A 22,055-nucleotide genomic window follows, 5' to 3' on the forward strand; every position below is an offset into this window, starting at 1 on the left:
AATATCACCCATTGTTACCCTATATGCAATAAAATATTTATCAAAATAAAAACTTTTTTCAGAGGAAACAAAAGTTAAAAAGAAACACGAGGAAAGTTTGAGCTCATATCTATTTGCATTTGGCCGAAAAGAATTAGCAATAATTTCTCTGTTTGGATAAGAGAAAATAACTCGAACTTTAGCTAAAAGTCAAGAATTTAAGATGAGAAATTGACAATTCCCTTATTTGGCAACTTAAGTGCGGAATTTATTAATTGAAGCGTGGAAAAAATTGTGGTAATTGAGGAATCAAATTCCCGAGTTTAATTTCCACCAAAATATGCGTCATTTAACAATTTCTATAGTGCCATTTATAAAATTTTGTCATTTACGAAATTCGACATACATAAATCTAAATATTGAAATTTTCAATTACCAAAAATTGAAATTATGGAAATCTAAAATTTCGTCAATTTTGAATTTTATGTAATTTTCAATTCCTTCATCCAAATGAAGGGTTTGCGTATTTGCATTTGCTTCCTTTTTTAGGCTTTAATGAAAGAGCTTCTTTTGACCCAAAAAGAAAACCATGACTGCATCATATTGGAAATTTTCTTTTGACGAAGTTCCAAGAAAGAGAAGAGAGAGGAGAGGGCTGGATTGGAATGGGCCATTTTATCTTTTCATTCTTTAATTATTATTATTTAATTATTTTTTTAATAATTGAAGTGTCACATGCCATTTTTAACAATGAATTGAATGGTTAGACATGAGCTTAGCCAAGTTGGTTAGGGCAAATGTATTCCCCACTCTGCACCCGAGTTCAAATCCCCCTCCCTCATAGTTTATAGAGGTGTACATCGGTTTGAAACCAATGATTTTTTTATCAATCCAACCCAATCCAATATTTTATTGGATTTGAGATTTTAAAATCCAATCCAATGTGTTCAAATGTTAGGATCCTACATTGGATTGGATTGGATGATTGGTTTGTATGAAAATATGATGCATGCAAAGATAAAATAGAATTCAATCCTATAGAAAATATCTTTAAGTATGTACTAAATAAACATAAATAAATTTTAGAAAACAACACTACAACATGAAGTTTGACACAAAAAGTTAGAAATCTAGACATAAATATACATAAATAAAGTTTAAAAAATACCATGTTATAGACATAAATAAATTTTAGAGTTCAAGTTACATCCATTCCTTAAATAAAAAAAACGCTAAAGTCAACATAAAAAGTTAGAAATCTAGAATTTTTATGCTATATTAATATATATATATATTTTTAAAGAATATCAATAAAGTTGTGTTGGTGCATTGGTGTGAGTAGAACGTGAAAGGTGGTTTAGGTTTGAACATTAGAAAAGGTAAATATCTGCATATTTTTTTCAAAGGTTGGATCGGTTTGGTTTGAATTGGATTTCAAACTCTGGATTTGCGAACCAAACTGATTCAATAGGTTTTTAATTTTTTTAGATCCAATCCAATCCGCCAATATTATCGAAACCAATAAAATTGGATTAGATTGGATTGGTCAATTTTGGTGGATTAGTTTGGATCATGTACGGTCCTAGTTTAGATTAATTTAAAATAAATTATCATTTAAACAATAAATTAGATGGAATGTGAGGGAATCTAAGCGTTGAGATGAATTAACAAAAAAAAAGTAATTCAAATCCTTAATTTCTCAAAAACAAAGAATAGAGAGTAAATTGAAAGTATGTTACAATTAGCAGAAAAACTTGTATGAAATGGGGATAACATTATTTTGTTATACCCGATCAATCACAGATTGACATGTGAAAAAGTTACCATACATGATATATCATAATTGGCCAAAAATTGTAAAACAGTGTTATCTCCATCTCATATAAGTGTCTCTACAAGTAGGGTATATCAGGACTGAAAAAGAAAGAAAGTAGGGTATTCAATGGTTTACCCTAAAAAGACAGCACGAGCAAATTTGATTTGATCTTTGTCCCCAAAGTTTGATTTGATCCTAGTTTTCAAAAGAGAAAAAGTGGAAATCCACGTGTAAAGCAGCCGATTTCTCTCTCCTGCAACCAAGTGGAAACTGTGAGAGAGCGGACGGTCCAACGGCGATCCAGAAATAGTTTCTCTTTTGTCGTTAAAACTTAAATGGAGAGAGAAAAAGGAAAACAGTAACTACTTGACTGACTCTACCAAGTTCAGCTCAATCCAAAAGAGTTGTTCTGTTCAGTGAATTTTGTCAGCAAAAGAAAATCTCGGAAGAAAGAAGAAGAAACCACCAGGTATACCGATGCTTGGATTTTCATTGAAGCAGTTTGTTGTTTTAGATCTGTTAGAAAGATAGCATCTTCTGCATTTGATTTTCCCTTCTCTGATTTCCTTCCAGTACTTGCCAATCGAAGATTCTGTTTGGTAGCTGAGAAAATGTTGAAAATTAAAAAAAGAAAAGAATACTGGTTGAATTTCTCACTTCAACTTGGCTGAAATAGTGGGCTAGCCCTTTTTCCTTTCTGCTCAGTTGCTGTGAAAACTGGAAAATTAAAGAAGTTTAGTTGCATGTTGTATTGCATGTAGCTTAAAGTGAATTAAAATGATTTCTTATTCCCTTTTTCTCCCTATGAAAGTTTAATAAGTTTAAGGCAGATTTGAAGTTTTTATGGTATGCCTAATTTATTTACTACTTGCATGTTTGCAGGAAATTATTCTGTACCATAACTTTGTACTTTCCAGCATTCTGCAAAGATTTGCACTTATTTTGTTATGTACTTTGTTATGTACTTCGTTCTGTGACAAGATGGTGTTGCTGCTACTTTTGTAGCGGAGACAGTCTTTCTTATCAGATTTGGGATAGTAGAAAACTGTGCTTCTGTTGCCTGAGAGTATTTCATGGAACAAAGTTTAGGTCAAGACTCTGTTCCTGGTTTTGGATCATTTGATAAGTCTAGGGTATTGGATGTAAGGCCTTTGAGGCGTCTTGTTCCGGTTTTCCCATCAGCTTCTAGTAGTTCTTCATTTTCAACTCCCCAAGGTGCTGCTCCTTTTGTTTGTGCTTCTCCGGCTGGTCCTTTCCCACCTGGGGTTTCCCCATTTTTCCCGTTCTTCATTTCGGCAGAGTCTCAAAGACCACTTGAACAAAATCAACAAACACCAAGTGGTGTAGGCAACCAAAATACACCTTTTGTCTTCAACAACCCAATATCAAATGCAGTCCCAATAAATTCATTTAGGACACCTCCATCCTCAACCGCTAGGGGAACCCCAAACCAGTATACGGGTACTTCTAATGGAGATACTACGCCATCAAGAAGGATTACTAGAAGTCGTGCTCAGCCACAATCCCAAAGTGGGATCGCAGAGGAAGATGGTTTCAATACGAGTGTTACTGACGGTGAAAATACAAGGAAGGTGGGGAGGTCAAAGGGTAAGTTCCAGTCCCAGAAGAGGACAAGGGGTGGCCAGGACATTAATGTTGCGTTGCCTGATGTTGATGTTGATGCAATAGTTGATAATATTCTCACATCATATACCGATACATTCCGGCAAGCTGATGGCAACAAGGAATCAGTTGGATATGCACTCATTTTCTATGATTTGCTAAGAAGAAGGATTACGCAACTTGAAGAGATGAAGGAAAAAATACCAGGAGCGTCAAGAACGGGACGCCCCGATCTGAGGGCAGGAACACTCTTCATGAATAAGGGAATTAGGACAAATACCAAGAGGAGGATTGGTGCAGTGCCTGGTGTTGAAGTTGGGGATATTTTCTTTTTCCGAATGGAGTTGTGTTTGGTTGGATTGCATGCTCCAACGATGGGTGGAATTGATTACATGGGAGTCAAGAACAGTACAGAAGACGAGCCTTTGGCCTTGAGCATTGTTTCTTCAGGAGGATATGAAGATTCTGTGGAGGATGCAAATGTGTTGATATACAGTGGCCAAGGTGGTAATGCTAGCAATGATAACCGGAACAACAGGGAAATGAAGGATCAGAAGCTTGAAAGGGGTAACCTCGCTTTGGAGAAAAGTTTGCATCGAGCTAATGATGTACGAGTAATTCGAGGTTTAAAGGATGTATCTAATCCAACTGGGAAGGTATATGTCTATGATGGTCTATATAAAATCCATGAATCATGGGTGGACAAAGGGAAGAGTGGTTGCAGTGTATTTAAGTATAAATTGGTAAGGTTACCTGGCCAGCCTGAAGCGTTTACAATATGGAAATCAATTGAACAATGGAAAGTAGAAACTACTACTACAAGGGTTGGACTTATATTGCCCGATCTTACTTCAGGAGCAGAAAATTTACCCGTTACTCTGGTAAATGATGTTGATGGCGAGAAAGGCCCTGCACACTTCACATATATTTCTAGTCTCCAGTATTCAAAACCGGTGAATCTTACAGAATCTTCTGCTGGATGTACTTGTATTGGAGGATGTCTCCCTGGTAATTCCAACTGCTCTTGCATTAAGAAAAACGGAGGTTTTCTCCCATATACTGCAAATGGGCTTCTTGTTAACCAAACACCCCTATTACATGAATGTGGTCTTTCCTGTCAGTGCCCCCCTAATTGTCGGAATCGAGTGTCTCAAGGTGGCCTGAAAATTCGTTTGGAGGTGTTTAAAACTAAGGAAAAAGGTTGGGGTTTGCGGTCCTGGGATCCCATCCGTGCTGGTTCTTTCTTATGTGAATATGCAGGACAAGTTCTTAATATATCTGGGGTAGAAGAATTGGGGGGTGATTATGAAGATGATTATATTTTTGATGCTACTCGTACATGTGAGCCACTGGGAGTTCTGCCTGGTGATTCAACTGAGACTCCAAAGGTCCCATTTCCTCTAATTATAAGTGCAAATACTGCTGGAAATGTTGCTCGTTTTATGAATCACAGCTGCTCTCCGAATGTATTTTGGCAGCCAGTTTTACGTGAAAATAAAAATGAGTCTGACCTCCATATTGCGTTTTATGCGGTTGGACACATTCCTCCGATGACAGAGTTGACATATGATTATGGATTGATCCCTCATGAGAGGAAGAAAGTGTGTCTTTGTGGGTCAGTAAAGTGCAGAGGCTCTTTTTATTAATGGGTTGGTAATGGTTTTATCAGATGAAGATGGACCTTATGCATCTAGAAAAAGGTTAGTGGCCTTCAATTCCCTGATTGAGTTTGTTTATTACCGTGATACTTTTTCTGTTTATCTTGTTTTCTTGTTTCATCATATAAATGCATCTGAAATGAATTGGACTTTAAAATATAGATCAATTCTGGAACAAAGCATGTATGATCATGAAAATAGTTTATGTTCAGTACTTAAAAGTGGTTCTTCGGTTTATGTGTTTCCATTATGGATTATCATGAAATCTGTTGATTTTGTGTGGATGTTTCACCTGTTTTGAAGACAAAATATGTAGAAGAAAGGGGGAACTGTCCGTAAAATTGTATTCAGAAAGTGTCTAAAGAATGCGTTCTTAGTTGAATCAGTTTTGTTTTACATTCCAAAGTAAATGTTTGTCACAAACACCAGTATGGTATTTGTTGTTGACAGTTTACTTTGGTCTTGAATATTTCATGATCATGACATGTAGTTTTATAAACAAGTAAAATTGAGTGTTCTAGAACTCCAGTTAATGTCAGAAGCATTACCTAGAGAATGTCTGAATGTGAGCTTCTACAGTATCCCAAGATGCATATTTTCAGCTGCAATCTGTAGGCCAATGCCGCATCTGTTATTGGTGTACAGATTGGTGTATCTAGGACCATATTTCTGGGCGGGCAGCAATAATATGTCATAGAATATACATTGTATAGTTGAAAGATATTTTTGAGTCCGATTGATTTTTAAATCAAGTGCCTTTAATGTTTTGATGATATGAGTTAAGTTTATCCACACTTAATACCCAAGCTATTGAAATGTTTCTATATGGTCCTTCAGTTTCCAACTATGGCAATGTTAATCCAGCATATTTGATATTTGTTTAAAACTCTAATTTGAAGCTTCGGACGTTCTTCCCATCTCAGTTTATTTTTTGAGATTTTTTTTTTTTGAATAGAAACACTTTTTATTCAAAATTGAATGGAAAAAATGATGACATTTAGGACACAGACCAAACAGACACACTTGCCAAAAAACAGACTCAAAGCCACTCAACACAGAAAACCAGCCAGACATGAGACACTCCTTAAGATACTACAGCTAAAAGATTTCGCATAATTGTAGGATAGGATATATCCTTAAAAGCGTGAGAAGTTGATGCCCAAAGAGCAGCCCAAAACTTCACTCTTTCCCATAACTCTACCATTCCCACTCCCTTATAATCCTCGAAAATTCTCCTATTACGTTCCAACCAAAGATTCCAGACCACTGCCTGCATCAAGCTGCCCCATAAAATTTTAGCCTTCTTTCCCCTTCCCAAAGCATCAAATCTGATGGAAAAAAGGTCAAAGCATCCTTTCGGTATTACCCACACTGTGTTAACTTCCTTCAATAACGTCTCCCACACCTTTAGAGAGTAAGGGCAATGAAGGAGGATATGGTCCACGCTTTCCCCAGCCATATTACATAAAACACACCAATGCGGACTAAGGCACGTATAGGGACAATGTCTCTGTAGTGAATCACCTGTATTTAGTTTTCCCAACACCGCTTGCCAAACAAAGATCTTAACTTTAGGAGGAGTCTTGGCCTTCCAAATTTGAGTGTACGGAGAGAAAACCTCCCTTTCGCCCCTATTCTGAATATGAGTACAGAGAGAGTGACAGGAGAAAACACCGGATGGATCAAGCTTCCATCTTCTCTTATCCAATCTGGAAGTGGCCAATCTCACTCCCTCTAGTAAGTCCAACAATCTAGCCACCTCCACAATCTCTGAATCATTTAGATTCCTTCGAAAACCAAAGTCCTAAGTGAGAGGGGATCCAATCGAGTCCGTAAAGGAGGAAATATTGTGGTTTTGCTTCCTGGACAGATTGAATAGTCTTGGAAACACGTCTTTTAGAACACCCCCCCGGCTCCAATCATCTTCCCAAAATCTGACTCTAACTCCACCTCCTACCACGAAGACGCAGCCTTGAAGGAACAACTCAAAACCACTAGAAATCTCTCTCCAAGGGCTGCGACTAGATCCTCGAATTGCAGGTTTGGCATCCCACCCATTTGAATCCATTCCATAAATACTTCTGATTACTTTGTGCCAAAGAGCATGAGTTTCGATAGGAAACCGCCACAACCATTTGGCCCGCAGAGCCTCTCCCCTAGCTTTCAACGAACCCACCCCTAGTCCTCCAAAGAGTTTTGCTTTACCCACCACCTCCCAACTTACAGCGTGGTTTTTTTTCCCATCCAAACCTTCCCACAAGAAATCCCTCATAAGCTTCTCAATTCTATTGGCTACTCCAATGGGAATCCTAAAAAGGGACATGTAGTAAATCGGAATACTACTCAACACTGCTTGAATCATTGTGAGTCTTCCCCCTTTGGATAAGCATGCTCTCTTCCATTTTTGTAATCTATTCTCTACCTTTTCCACAACGGGGTCCCAGAACCTGATTGCTCTGGGGTTCCCACCTAGGGGAAGGCCTAAATACGACATAGGCCAGGTCCCCACTTCACATCCCCAAGCCCCTGCCAGCCCATTCACCAACCCGTCGTCAAGATTAATGCCAACTAGAGAACATTTCGATTTGTTGATTTTCATTCCCGACATGAAACAAAACAAATCCAGAATCTGAAGTAGATTATTCCAGTACTCTTCCTTATCCTCTATGAAAAGTATGGTATCGTCGGCGAACTGAAGATGGGAGACCTCCACAGTCTCATGCCCCGGAAAAAGACCATGAAACTGATCAGCAGCTTGTGCTTTCTCCAATATTCTGCTTAACACATCTATTACCAAAGTGAACAAGAATGGGGATAGTGGGTCTCCCTGTCTCAAACCCCTTGAGGCCCTAAATTTACCCCTCGGTCTTCCATTAATCATCACAGAGAAATTAGCCGACTCGAGGCATCCTCGAATCCATCTTCTCCACCTGTCCCCAAATCCTTTCCTAGTCATAACCTCATCTACAAATCTCCATTCCACATGATCGTATGCTTTCTCAAAGTCAATTTTAAGCACCAATCCTTTTTTGTTTAGTCTTCGACTCTCCTCCACCACCTCGTTGGCAATCAAGGCCGCATCCAAAATCTGCCTACCCCTCACAAAAGCACCTTGATAGGTAGATATAGTGCTGCCCAAAACTTCCCGCAATCTAGAAGCCAAAACTTTCGACACTATTTTGTACAAACTTGTCACTAGGCTGATAGGCCTGAAATCACGAACTTTGATGGATTCCTTCTTTTTGGGAATAAGGCAAATAAAAGTCTCGTTAGTGATTGCATTAATTATACCACTATGGAAGAAGTCCACCAAGACTTTCATAAGATCCTCTTTCACAATATCCCAGCAAGATTGAAACAGAAGCAAGGAAAAACCATCTGGACCTGGTGATTTATCTGTTCCACAGTCAAAAACAGCCTTTTTAACTTCCTCCTCTTCAAATGGCCTTTCCAGCCATTCAGCCTCCTCGACACTGATTGCATTCCAATTCAAACCTTCTAAACACCACCCCGCCTCTACGTTGCTACTGTAAAGATCTTTGAAGAATTTAATGATCTCCGATTCTATTTCCCCTTCACTGACAACCATGCCAGATCCCTCTACTTCCAGTTTCTGAATAAAATTCCTTTTCCTTCTGCCGCTTGCTATACGATGAAAAAACTTAGTGTTGCTGTCCCCTTCTCTCGCCCACTGAACTTTCCCCCTTTGTCTCCACTTCACCTCTTCTTTGTGGATTAACTCACTCACCATCATGTATAAATCTTCCCTTTCTTTTCTCAGATTATTATCTAGCCCACCCTGCCCTTCCAACAAATCGAGAGCCGCAATTCTAGCCTCCGCCGCAATCTTTGCAGCGACCAAATTCCCGAATACTTCTTTATTCCAGTTCTTCATTTTCTGTTTTAGAGTCTTCAACCTTCTAGAGAATTTGTAGCCCTCCCACCCGAATATCTGGTCTTCCCCCCACCACAGTTTGAAATTCTTCTTAAAATCAGGGTGTTCAAGCCACATGTTTTCAAAACGGAAGGGCCCGGGACCCCATTTCAAATTAGAAGTGTCCAGCTGAATGGGACAGTGATCAGAGGTGACTCTTGCCAACGCCAATTGTTTAACCTGGGGGAAAGAATCTTCCCAAGCTTCTGAAAAGAGAAATCTATCAAGTCTTCTGCACACTGCAGTTTCTCTAAAATTAGACCATGTAAAGGCAGCATTCAAGAGACAAGGGTCTCGCAGATTTGTGTCGTCAATGAAATCGTTGAAGTTCTTCATACTACTTGTCATCCTTCCTCCGTTAGATTTCTCAGAGACAAACCTAACCACGTTGAAGTCCCCCCCAATACACCATGTATGACCACACAAGCCGAACAACCCTGCTAATTCCTCCCAAAATCTTCTCCTGTCCCTGGGTTGACAAGGGCCATAAATACCTGATAACCACCAGTCCCCCCCAGAGACATCTATAATTCTTATAGAAACAGAAAATTCTCCAATTTCATAGTCAGAAATGGAGACGGTTTGAGAATTCCACATTACCACAATCCCACCAGACCTGCCCCTTGAAGGGGCATACACCCACTCTTTGAATCTAGACCCCCAAACACCCGCTGCAAGCCTTCTGTCAAAGACTTCTTTCTTAGTCTCCTGCAAAATAACAATATCTGGATTTACACGTAGCAATTGCTCCTTCACCACCATCCTTTTCCTTCTGCTCCCTAGACCTCTAACATTCCAGGATATGATCTTCATTTAATTAACTTGGCCTCCCTCTGAAGCAAAGTAGATTGCACACTATCCACTTCCAGTTCGACCCTCGTCGGACTCCGTCTCCCCTTCCTACCAGATTCACCATTTGATCGGCTTGATTTCGAGAGACAACCGCGTGACAGCTGCTTCCTAATAGGAACAATCGTGAGGTTCAGTTTGGCCATAATCCGGGAATGTTTCCCCTCACCTAGTCTTTTTCTTCGGCTGTAACTTACTAATTCAGTTGCTTTGGTCGTCTCCCCAATCAACCCCGCATCTTTCTCCCTCTCAGAGTCATGTATAATCAAAGGTACACCATCGCCCACATGGTTTTCGTTGTCCTCTCCTTCCATAATCTTCCTCTTCTCCGCTTCAATGTCCGCTCGGTCCTCCGAACCAAAATCAATATGCCCCCCTTTTTTCGTGTTTCTGAAATCCTTCACATACCCATCAAGTTTGTGTTCACCACCCCCCTCCAAACCCGTTCTATCATCGTCCCCATCATTGCCTCCACCGGAATTTTTTTCTCCCAGCCCATCCTGCCCCTCCAAGGCCATCCCTTCAATCTGCCCATTCAGAATTCCAGCGACAGACCCGTCGTCACATTCAATTACATCAATTGTCTCCTCCACCTCAGAAGGGAGGTCATCATCTTCTGTCGCAACTGAGGCGATCGATCTGCCATCTACGGAATCGCAAGATTCGTCCTCCTGATTCGCTTCAGCCATGGTAGCATACTCCCCTCCGTGTCCAGGTCGCACTTCCTGAGTGAATGAGGCGCATGGTCTCCTTGATAAAGTTCTCATTTCTCTAGAAGATTTAAACCTGGAAAAAAATCTGGTTCCATTTTGAGCAGGTCCAGCCCAACTCCCATTACCCTGAAGTTTTAGTATTGGGTCACAATTACCTTCAGGCCCAAAGATAGATAAGGAAGGTTTCTCAGGTTTAGGCTCTGAAATAGTTTCCAAAACAGGCCCAAAATTTGGGCCCGATTTAACAGCCCAATCTCTAGATTTTTTAACAGCCACCATGGTTGACTTTCTGACCAGATTTTCTGGAACTTGACGAAGTTCCGCATTTGTCTCCATCTGTGCAGCCTGCAACCCAGAAATTCTGCCAATCCCGCTTAACCTGCTTCCGCATTCCAATGATTTAGCCGTCAAACTACAGTTCTCTCCCTCGGTACCTTCGAAAATCCTCATCCCGATGTGATTGCCCCGCTCCACCCCCACGTGGGGGTGCAAAGAGTCCCTGTGACTGACAGTCCGTACCGACCCATCTCTGTCAATTGTTTTCACTGGTTTCCGATCACCCACTGTTTTAGGCGGAGGAGGCCGAGACTTGGTGGGCATAATCGCCGGAGATAACGGTCTGATCTTCACAAAATAGCTCTCTGATCCTTCATTAATAATCACAATCTCGGGGAGAAATCCGACGTGATTTTTCCTTGTTTTGATTCTTGCTTCGAATAGATACTTGAAGTTTTCCGTCCTCTGGTCCAATTCAACCAGCCCCCCACATTCGTTCCCTATACGTTCGAAGAAATCTTTTCTCCACCAATGCATAGGAAGGCCAGAAACCCCAAGCCAACCTCCATAGCTAACAATTTTAGGGATATTATTTTCCAGACCCCGTTCCCAACTATACAAAAGTACATCAGTTTGTCCCTCCATCACCAATTTACCGATGCTACTAACTCTCATGGCCTCCGCTTTACTTTCACAGACGAAAAAAGCCCTGTTAACCTGGTAGGGAAATAGTTCAACCTCTTCATCTAACCAGCTTGATAAGGCCAATCTGATATCACTCCAAGCTTGATGTAGAACTTGCCTCTCACAGACCACCACCCAACTCCAGTTCGAATTCCCAGCCATAGCATTGTTCCTTTCTGGCTCTTTCTCATTTTGTACCGCTTCCTTGTAGGTTCTGCCCATCTCTCTACCTCTGCCATTCGAGGTGTTATAATCAACTTCTGCCGATGAATTGACCCTGTTTGAGTTGCTTCTTCCTGTCAAAATGACCTCTAGATTTTCTTTCATCAACACCCAACCAATGTTGTCTCGACCCTGAGGGACAATCACAGACCTTAGTGCTCCATGAATGCACTTCGTCAATCGCATGTGAGTGCCCTTCCCATTATTAAGCATCTCCACCCACACTTGATAGAAATCTCCCTTATACTGTCGGAAAAATCTCTGTTCTTTATTTTCCACAAGCATCTGCAACTCTTTGACCAGCCAATTCACACATCTAAGTTCAAGAGAAACATGGAACAACCGCGCTCTAGCCTTCTCTGTAATTAGAATTGACCCTCCAAAGGATAGGTCATCTACCTTAATTCGGAATTCCTTTGCTTCGATGTTAAAGATTCTAGGAATATGTCTCACACTCACCCCTCCCCCTCCCCCTCCCTCTCTCTCTCTCTCTCTCTCCGTCATTTCTTTGGCCCCTGATTACCACTCTGATTAGCAAGAAGAAATATCATTTGGAAAATATATTTACTAGTCATTGTCAGCTCAGAACACCGATAACCCATTTGGAAAATATATTCGGATCTTATAAATGCATTGTAAGCAAACTAAAACCGATAACCATTCCATGAATCTCTGTTGATTGTTACTAGATGAATTATGATTCTATAAATCTACTGTAATATGTGGAAATCCTCCGTAGTACCATCCTGTCTGGTCCACTCTATAATCACCAGTGCGTCACACTTTAAAATCCCACATTCCAACTCCACCTCTGTTGTTGATTTACATCCATGCCACCTTCAGGTCAGGAATTCTTGTCTTTGTTGTTAAATCTTGTAATTTAATAGTTCAATTTCATACTCCATCAAAATCTTGCTATGGGCATTTGATATGTGCTCTATTTCCTTCTTGTTATTTTTCAATGTCCAAATAGTTTACTGTAGCATTGTCACTTATAAACAACTTCATTCCTTAAAAAATTTATAATAAAAGCATTTTTCTATTTAAACTATGCACTTACCCATTCCATATTGCCCTGGCCCTTGTGCAGGTGGTGTGCTTTTTTTTTTTTTTACAGCAAGAAAGGGATCATGCAGACTGTTCCTGTGCTGTATTCATTACCTTGGAAGGCATCTGGTTTCACAGGTATTCAGGAACACCATATTTTCCCATTTATGACTTTAGCTAATGGGCATGTGCAGGATCCTTTCACTGTCAATGTACTAATTATTGTATCAAGTTGTAATATGAATTTTACTAGGAGACCTCCGGCGGCGGTGGGTTTAGTTTAATTTCTTCTATGCACTTTCCTTGTATAATTAGGTTTCTATTTTTGGTAAATACACGCTGCGGCTTTGAAGATTTGGTAGGCCTTTTGCTGGGTGGGTATTTTGGCACAAACTATGTTAGGTCTGTCAGATAACATGTTTTTAACGTGACTTTTGCTCAACTTTGAGTCAAAATTCAAATAGGTTTAAACAAGCCTTTTCAGGTGGATCCACATTCTCCTCCGTGAGGAGACCAAGATTGACCATTTTCTTGCCCAAAAATATGAATGACTGAATGAGAATACGATCCCCAAGTGCCACAGATGAGCATTGGAAGTATAGTTGCAAGGAAAAATGCCACGGGAAAGAGATAAATTTGTTAAACTGTATATCTAGCCTTGTTTGGCATGTGGTATCCCCGTGATATAGAAGTTTTTGTCCTTCGCCCAGGGCTGAGGGGTACCCACTTTTTTGGACGAGGGACAGGGCTGACCCTGAGCTTTTGGTGCCGTAGGCAAAAATAAAAAAAGGCGCCTACACGATACAATCCTACACTCAAAAATAAAAATAAAATAAAAAAACCCTAATTTTATTGGTCGGTTCATTTTCCTCAGCTAGAGAACACTATATAATCAAATTTGGCTTAATTGTGCAAGATATAGAGCTCTTTACAATGTAAGGGTTCAGGGTTTAGGCGCAAGTAAAGATATACAAAGGCTCCGAAGACATAGGCCTCTTTCCGAAGAAATTGTTGAGTTTTACAACACGAGAATTATACATATTATGTCATATTTATAATCAACTACTAAGTTTTACAATCTAAATACAATTGCTTCAACAGATTGGAAATAAGAAATTTTGAAAGGCAATTTATTTGGAGCCTTTCGGCCTAAAACCTGGTTATCAACCTGGGTTGCTTTGCTTCGGTTTCCGAATTTCTACATTTATACTCCGCCCATTTATCCGCATTTCACCTCATCTCGGTCATTAGAATAATCTAGCATGTCTAGCTTAAAATTAGTTTATTTTAAATGTTTTTCAAAACTTACATTATCCTGTCATTATATCTCTCTCTTTCTCCCCAACCCCTTCACCTCCCTCTCTTCGATTCCCTCTCCCATTTCAATATCTATTAGTCAACTTCAATTGCATGGATGCTTTTTAACTTGGAATTTTATGCAACAATTTCAAAATTGAATTCTTGGGCACTGTTGTTACTGACGAAGCCTGCAACTCAACATCTCCCTCCTCACCTTCTTTAAGACTCAAGTTCTACCATTTAATCAGACCCGTCGCTGTGCATAATTGCCTAGTAGCGAGCCAAGAACTCGGAGTCATGACAAGGACAGCTCGGAGGGCCAAGCCGAAGTCCCAAGTTAGAGCTCAAATTGTGGACTCGAGCCCGAAGGTATGATGAAGAAGAGGAGATAAGCTTCAACATTGAAACTTGTATGAAAATTAGGAAATTAAATTTACGGTGTTGAGTAGTAGAGTTTTTGGGAAGCGAGAATTGAGAGAGACTAGAGAGAATCAGGGAGGGAAGCGAGCAAGGAGGGGAGAGAGATTTTTTACGGGAGACTATAAATAAACCCAAAATTGGTGGACTATTTATAAAGAAGGACAAAATTAAAGTGTTTGGACAATAATGCCCTTACTCATTTTGATATTGCCTAAGGAATCCTTCTTCTTTTTGCTAGCCGTATGGAACCAAAATGTTTCTTCCTTTCAAATAATGCCGTATGGAGCCAAATATTCTTCTTTTATTGAGATGATCCTTCATGTGAAAGGATGAGGACTCCATTATGCTTCCATCATGTTGTCTATGTTATGGAGTTCTTCTTCTCCTAGGCTATTCCAATATGTGTTGTCATTATCTTCTACTTCAATTTGTCCTGCTATTTGGCTATAAATCTCATCAAAAACTTCTGCTCCAGTTGTGCTTATTCTGAATCCGTATGTCTCATCTGGTCTCCTGGATGTAGACTCTAAATAAATTTTGAGAAAATTGGATTGATACAGGAGGTTCAGACGATCATCGTTGAACAATTGTTGCTCTGCTATTATTACTCCTCTATATTTTTGGATGTCCTGCTTGGTAGGAATCCCTGTTTTTGCTGATTCTGCCGGACTAAGTAGTTCCATAAAAGAAATAATAATTCTATGTTGTGCTCTATCTGGGTAAATGTCATCCTTAAACCACTCTGGGGGTATACTAGTAAAATCTAATTTTACATTTTTCCAAAGAGGAAGATAAAAACTTATGACTTCTTTAAATTTTGAGGAAAATGAATCTAAATGATCACTATCTTCAATATAAAGTTGACCTAAATAGCTATGCTCTGCTAAAAATGCTGGAGTAACTATGAAAGTTTTTTGCTTATGCTCTAAATGCAGTTCTCTATATTCGACCATGTTAATACTAGCTAAGTAGATAGTATAATGAGAACAACTTTTGGTAATAATTTTTATACCAGGATGTGGATTATTTTTTAAATTGATAAGAAAAGCTTGAATGTACAGTTGAAGAGATGTATTTTGCTCATACGCTAATCTAACCATATGATCCTTAATATCTTGTGGTAAAAATCTATACCTCTCTCTAGCTTGAGTTTGAAGAAAATATGGATTTTTAGATTTTTGCTCAAGAGAAAATTCACTATTATGCTCAAGTAAGTTAGGCTCATTAGCCTCCTTTTCTTGTAAAACCATACTTAGATTTTGACATCTTAAATTAATGATTCTAAAAAAATTTACTATTGTATCATAGTCCTTCTTTTGCTCTTCGTGTTTTTCCTGCAAAAAAGAAAGCTGTTGTTCTGCTCTTTTATAGTCATAATTATATGCTAAAAACTCTTGCTCAAGGGCTCCAATAAGTTTTTCATGCCCTTTTCTCATGCTTTCAGTATTTGTTCTAATGTTCCAAAAGTTATCTAAAAGAACTCTTTGTTTTTCTGCTAATGATGCTTGAGTACAATATTTTAAAGCAAGATTTCTAACTTCTTGTACTGAAATTCCATTATAAAAATAAGTATTCACTATTGGTCATGCTTGACTAATCATGCTTAATGGATTACCACCTTGTGATGGTGTACCACTATTTTTGCTGCCAGAGGATGATGGTCCAAAATATTGCATACTTGTTAATGAATAATACGGGATAAGATATCTGCTAAAGTATTATCCGTACCTTTAATATGCTCAAATATCGGTCTAAATCCATTTCCTGTAATAGAATCAACAAAATTGACCCATCTTCGGGTTGCTTGTTTATTAGTAGTAATTTTATTATAATGTGAAACAATATTTTGACAAACTGTTCTAATAGTAAATATCTCATTATGTAAAAATAATGAAAATGCTTCAAGGGAGTTAATGACTCCTAATATTTCTAAGTCAGTTGTTGGAAGTCTAGCCTGTATATCATTAAATTTTCCTGATGCATATCTACAAACTTTTTCTTCAGATTTTGGTTCTTCCTTATGTTTCTTTTGATATAAAATTCCTGCCCATCCTATTGATGATGCGTCTGTCTCTACTATCTTGTAATTATTTTCTAATGGTAATGCTAAAGGTTTTAGTTGAGTAATATCTTGTTTGATGCTTTGAACTAATTTAATATCTTCACTATTAAAATATTTTTGTCCTATTTTACTAGTTTTACTATGCAATGCTGCAATCTTTCTTCCTAAATCAGGGATAAAACTTCTAGCATAATTTAATAAACCTAAAAATGCTTGCAATTGTTTTTTATCCTCTAGTTTATCTGGAAATTCTAAAACTTTTTTAGCTATGTGTTCTTGTAATTGTATAGTTCCTGACTTAATATTCATACCTAAGAATTCTATATCCTGTTTTTCAAGCTCTACTTTATTCCTACTTATGACTATACCATTATCAATAAATTCTTTCAAAATAATTTATAAATGTTTTCTATGTTCAATTTTGTCTTTACTATCAACTAGTATATCATCTACATATACACTACAAAAATTATCATACTTCTTAAAGATTTGGTCCATCTTTCTTTGAAAGATCGATGGTGCATTTTTTAATCCAAATGGCATTACAAGCCATTCAAAATGTCCTTCTGGACAAGTAAATGCTGTCCATTGGATTGACTCTTTTGCTAATCTAATTTGCCAAAATCCTGATTTACAATCAAATTTACTAAAATATTTACTTTCTTGAATTTTATTCATAAGTTCATCTTTATTTGGTAATTTATAACTATCTTCATAAGTATTATCATTTAATCTCCTATAATTATACACTATTCTAGCTTTACCTCTCTTAAGTTTTGAATGTTTTCTAACTACAAAGGTTGCTGATCTATGCCTAGATTTTGAGGGTCTAATTACTTTTAAGTTTAAAAGTTCTTTTATTTGTTGTTCAAATTCTTGCTTATCTAACAAATTACAAGGCATATCTGCCGTTTTAATTGTTAAGTCTGGATTAATGATGTCTAATTTTGCTAATATCTTATTCTTATTCCAATGTAATTGGTAATTGGGGATCTTCTCCTATGATTCTAGTTTGTTCAGCTAATTGTAACAATTCTTCTAAATTCTTTGGTCTATCTATTTGCTTAATTTCTAAAGACTTTATTTCTCCTACAATTGGATACTCATGGTCAAATATTATATCATCATATTCTAGATTATTTTGTTCATCTATCTTTTCTTAATTTATTTCTTCTAATTCTTCCATATTATAGTATTTAAAATTTTGTTCTTCTATGTTAATACTATTGTAAGACTCTAATATATTACTCTGATAAGTTGTGGTTATACCTTTCTTAAAAAATGTAATATCTGGAGGTGTATATAAAAATCCTCCTTGTAAACTTTTTAAGAAATTTAATCCTAAGATAAAGGGATATGATCCTAATGGGGATATAAAGGTTAAGGGTAAATTAAACTATTGTCTTTCTATCCTAATTGGTATATTATTAATACAGTGTGTTAAGTATACAGGTCTTGTATCAAAGTGTATAATTCTTACTGGTCTAGCTAGTTTTTGCCTAAAGTGTTTTGGCACTAACTCTTCTTTTATTATATTTTTTGTGCTTCCTGCATCTATCCTAGCTATTGTTTGAATTTTATGTTCTTTTGACAATTCTAACTCACAATTAATTATTATTAACGAACTAGTCTTTTGTTTCTCTATACCAGGGCAATTATTCTTTTGATTATTGTTTTCTATTATTTCAACTGTATTTATTTCTATTGGTCTATTATTGAAACAAGGTTTACAATAAACTACTGTCTTAGTGTAATATTTTTCTACTACTATTTTCTTACATTGATTACACTCTTGAGGCCATCCTAAATTAACATATTTAAATTCCTCATGCTCTGTTTGTTCCTCAAACATACACATATATTCATCTAATTCACTATCAAAATTACTAGAGTAATCTGGTTCTGACTCTGAGTCTAATGCATTAACACTATAAATACTTTCATTATCACTTAAATTATCATCAATACTATAAATTGATTCTAAGTCTTCATCATCTTCTAATTGAAATTGCTCAATTAGTTGTATTTTGTCTCTAGGTTGCTTTCCTAATTTGGGACACTTTGGTCTAATATGTCATACTTCATCACAAAGATAACATTTACATGTATTTTTATAAGGTACTTTATATTTTCTAATCCATGGTTTATTTGTTCTTTTCTTAAATTGTTTAGGGATATATTTTCTTCTTCTAAAAGTTTTTGAAGGTTGAATTCTAAAGTTTTTACATTGTTGTTTATAAGGTCTATATTTTCTATAACTCTTTCTATATGGCTTTTTCTGCCTAAGTTTTCTATGACATCCCCATATTGTTTAGGTAAATCTATATTTTTACAGCTCATGTAAAACTGTTTTCTAATTTGTCTTTTTGCTTTTATTTGACTACATTCTGATCGTAATATATCGTATACATGTTGTATTCTTGCTCCTATGGATACATCTAGTTTCCTACGGTGTTTTTGCCATTCATTCCAGATTCTTTCTCCTATTGGTCCTTCAATTTTTGTCATATAAGTATCTAATAAATTAAGATCATCAATTCTACATGTTCTACCTAAATACTTGAAAAAGTTCGAAGTATATTCACTAATATATTGTAAATCATAGATTTGTAATTGTTCTAAATTTCTTTTGGCTCTAATTTGTTCTTGTTCATTTCTACCATCTAATCTATTATGATCTAAAAATTCATATTTAATTAATTTAATAAATGCATCTATATTAAACATTTCTTTTGTTGCTTGATGTTCTCTTGGATTTTTAGTTTTCCATGCTTGAAAATAATCAAAAACCATTCCATCTAAAGTATGCTCAAAGTAATCTAACATATCTTTATTATTGCTAAAATCTAACATTAATGCTGCATGTACACATCCTTTTTCCCATCTTTCTATAGTTTTTTTCCCAATCTTGTGGGTCTACATGATCTAAGTTTAATATATTTCCTACTAAACTAATTTGTTCAATTCCTTTATAAGGGATTCTATATTTTCTTAGTTCGAATGTTTCTTGTTGAAAAGCACTTCTACCAGTTTCTTCATTATTTTCTCTATATGGTTCATTAGTTTGCCTAAGATTATGCTGGTTTGTTCTACTTGTAGGGGTTACAGATGGTCCAGTTGAATTATATTGGTCTTCTACTGGCATGCATTCTACTTCAATTAACATATTTTGATTTTCTTTTTCTCCTAAAATATGTTATAATCCTATATTTAAAATCAAATCTTTCATTTCTTTATCTGATAATCTATGTAATCCTAAATCATAAGTTTTATATTTTTCTATATATTCCTCTTCATCTAAATTATCTATGTCATCTATGAGTTTATCAACTATATTATCAAAATTAGGCTCAATCATATTTATTTCTAAATTATCAAATGCCATATGTATTTCTTCTTCTAATTCACTTTCTAAGTCCTCTATATCATTTATTTGCTTACAATTAGTAAATCTTACAATTGCTTCACCTACACGATTTTCAAAGATTTGTGCTTTATCAGGTTGTCTATTTTTTGCTACTTGTAAATTGGGTAAAATCCATTATGTTCCCTCTAAAAAGCTATTATCTACGAATTTTGCCTCTATCATATTAACATGTTTACTACCAAAAGTTTGTAATAAATTTTGGAATTCTACATTAAAATTATAGTTATAGTTATCTGAAATTTTTCCTACATACATAAGACTAATACTTAAATTTTTATATTCATCTTTCATATTATAATTTTTTGTTCTTATGCTAATTTTAATATGTTTACTAAATTCTCTAATATTCATGACATAATTAGGAATACATCCTATGACTGCTAGGTTTGTCCTAAGATCTACTTCTGCTGTAGCTATAGCTGCTTGTTGATGGTTATCCCATCTGTCATCATATATGTATACTAATGCTTTAGTTCCTACTTGTGCTCTTGTGAGTCCAGCTATTCCTATCATAATTGTTCCTATATGAATTTGTTGATAGTGTGACTTTTTAAGATGTTATATTGCTGTATTACTAAGTAAATTAAGAGTTACTTCCTTATCTATATAGCTTACTTCATGTTGGCTGATACAACTTACAATGCTATGTTTATTTTCAAATCTTCCTAATTGATATAAATTATATTTATTTTTCAGAGATTTTTCAAAACCTTTTCTAAGAAATTCTTGTGCTTCTTGTTCACTAGGGTATATATCTTATGTTCTAACTATTTCTTTTCCTTTTCTTCTAAAGAGTTCCATTTACTATTGTCAAAGGGATTTATTCTACTTTTTCTTTTATAAGGATTATTTTCTAAGGATAAACTATCTAATTTATCAACTAAGTCTTTGGGTAGTGTAGAAGTAGTTTTGTGCACTATTTGATTAATTTTTGTTATCTGTTCTTCTAATTGATCTACTTTTTCAGCTAGATTTAAAATTAATTGGATAATTAAATTATTTTGTCTTATAGGGATATTACTACTTGCTACAGATGTTGTAAATTCTGTAAGACCTACTGGTTCCTTATCTAGTTCACCAACTTCTTCTAATGCTTTGATATATTTATTATTAATTTTAGAATATGTCATTAAACTAAAAGTCTATCTATTTTACTATGCAACTTTTCTACTTGTTCAGTTAATGTTTTTTGTACTAGTTGTATTTTTTGTACTTCTATTTTTAATTGCTCAATAATTTCTAATGACTGAAGCTCTATTTGTTTTGGTTTACCATCTATGAGATCTATGAGGTCTTTGATTTCTTACTATCTATGAGATCTTCTAATTGAGATGTTATATAGTCTAAGTTTTGTCTAATTGTTTTTAAGGAATTTTTCTGAAAATATTCTAATAATTGTTGAACTATTCTATTATGTTTGTTATGTTCAAATTTTACACTTTCTGCTTGACTAATTAAAAGGTCAACAATACTATTTTCTAAGGGACTGTTACTGCTATGTAATAGATGTTTGTGTTCTTTTTGTGGAAAAAAACTAACTAACATATTATTATCTAAAGTTAATTTTTTCTTTTGTTGTTCACTAATTTCTAAATTAAGGTACTCTACCATATAAATTTATCTAAGTCTACCTTTTTCTTTTAAGATGCCTAAATGCTCCTGAAATGCTTCTATGGATTCTTTACAGACTTCTAAATGGTACTGGTTCCTTGTTATGCTATTATGTATTTCTAGTTTTCTTCTAGGATAATTACCTACTTCTGGTGATTTTATTAATTCTTCTAAATTCCTAATTTCTCTTTGGTATTCAGCCTTCTGTTTCTTTAATTCTTGTAACCTTTCTTTTATTCTAATAGATGTCCACCAAGGGCCAAACATGCAAAAGGTTTACTGTTCTTAACTGGTGATTCTAGTGATTAACAAAATTTTAACAGATTATAAAACGTTGGTTTTTATCAGTTGTGTTGATTAACTTCTGTCCTCAAGGTACTTTACTATCATAATCATATTATTAAGGTGCTAAACTAAAGCTCCGATACCATTTTT

At 36.1% G+C, this 22,055-nt stretch overlaps 1 protein-coding gene across 2 annotated transcripts; it reads left to right on the top strand.

Annotated features, from left to right (window-relative positions):
- Positions 1–2,004: 2,004 nt before the first annotated feature.
- Positions 2,005–13,162, top strand: LOC110763839 (histone-lysine N-methyltransferase, H3 lysine-9 specific SUVH1). 2 transcript variants are annotated; one of them, XM_021966722.2, is made up of 3 exons: positions 2,005–2,264; positions 2,801–5,118; positions 12,845–13,162. In XM_021966722.2, the coding sequence occupies exon 2, from the start codon at positions 2,869–2,871 to the stop codon at positions 5,062–5,064; it is 2,196 nt and encodes a 731-aa protein (XP_021822414.1). In that variant the 5' UTR covers positions 2,005–2,264; positions 2,801–2,868; the 3' UTR covers positions 5,065–5,118; positions 12,845–13,162. The 2 variants fall into 2 exon arrangements, with proteins under 2 accessions (XP_021822414.1, XP_021822413.1); XM_021966721.2 differs by having other exon boundaries at positions 2,006–2,264; positions 2,678–5,118.
- Positions 13,163–22,055: the final 8,893 nt, after the last annotated feature.

The sequence above is a fragment of the Prunus avium genome, chromosome 7, assembly GCF_965620075.1.
Source record: "Prunus avium chromosome 7, drPruAviu1.hap1.1, whole genome shotgun sequence".
NCBI classification, from domain to species: Eukaryota; Viridiplantae; Streptophyta; class Magnoliopsida; order Rosales; family Rosaceae; genus Prunus; species Prunus avium.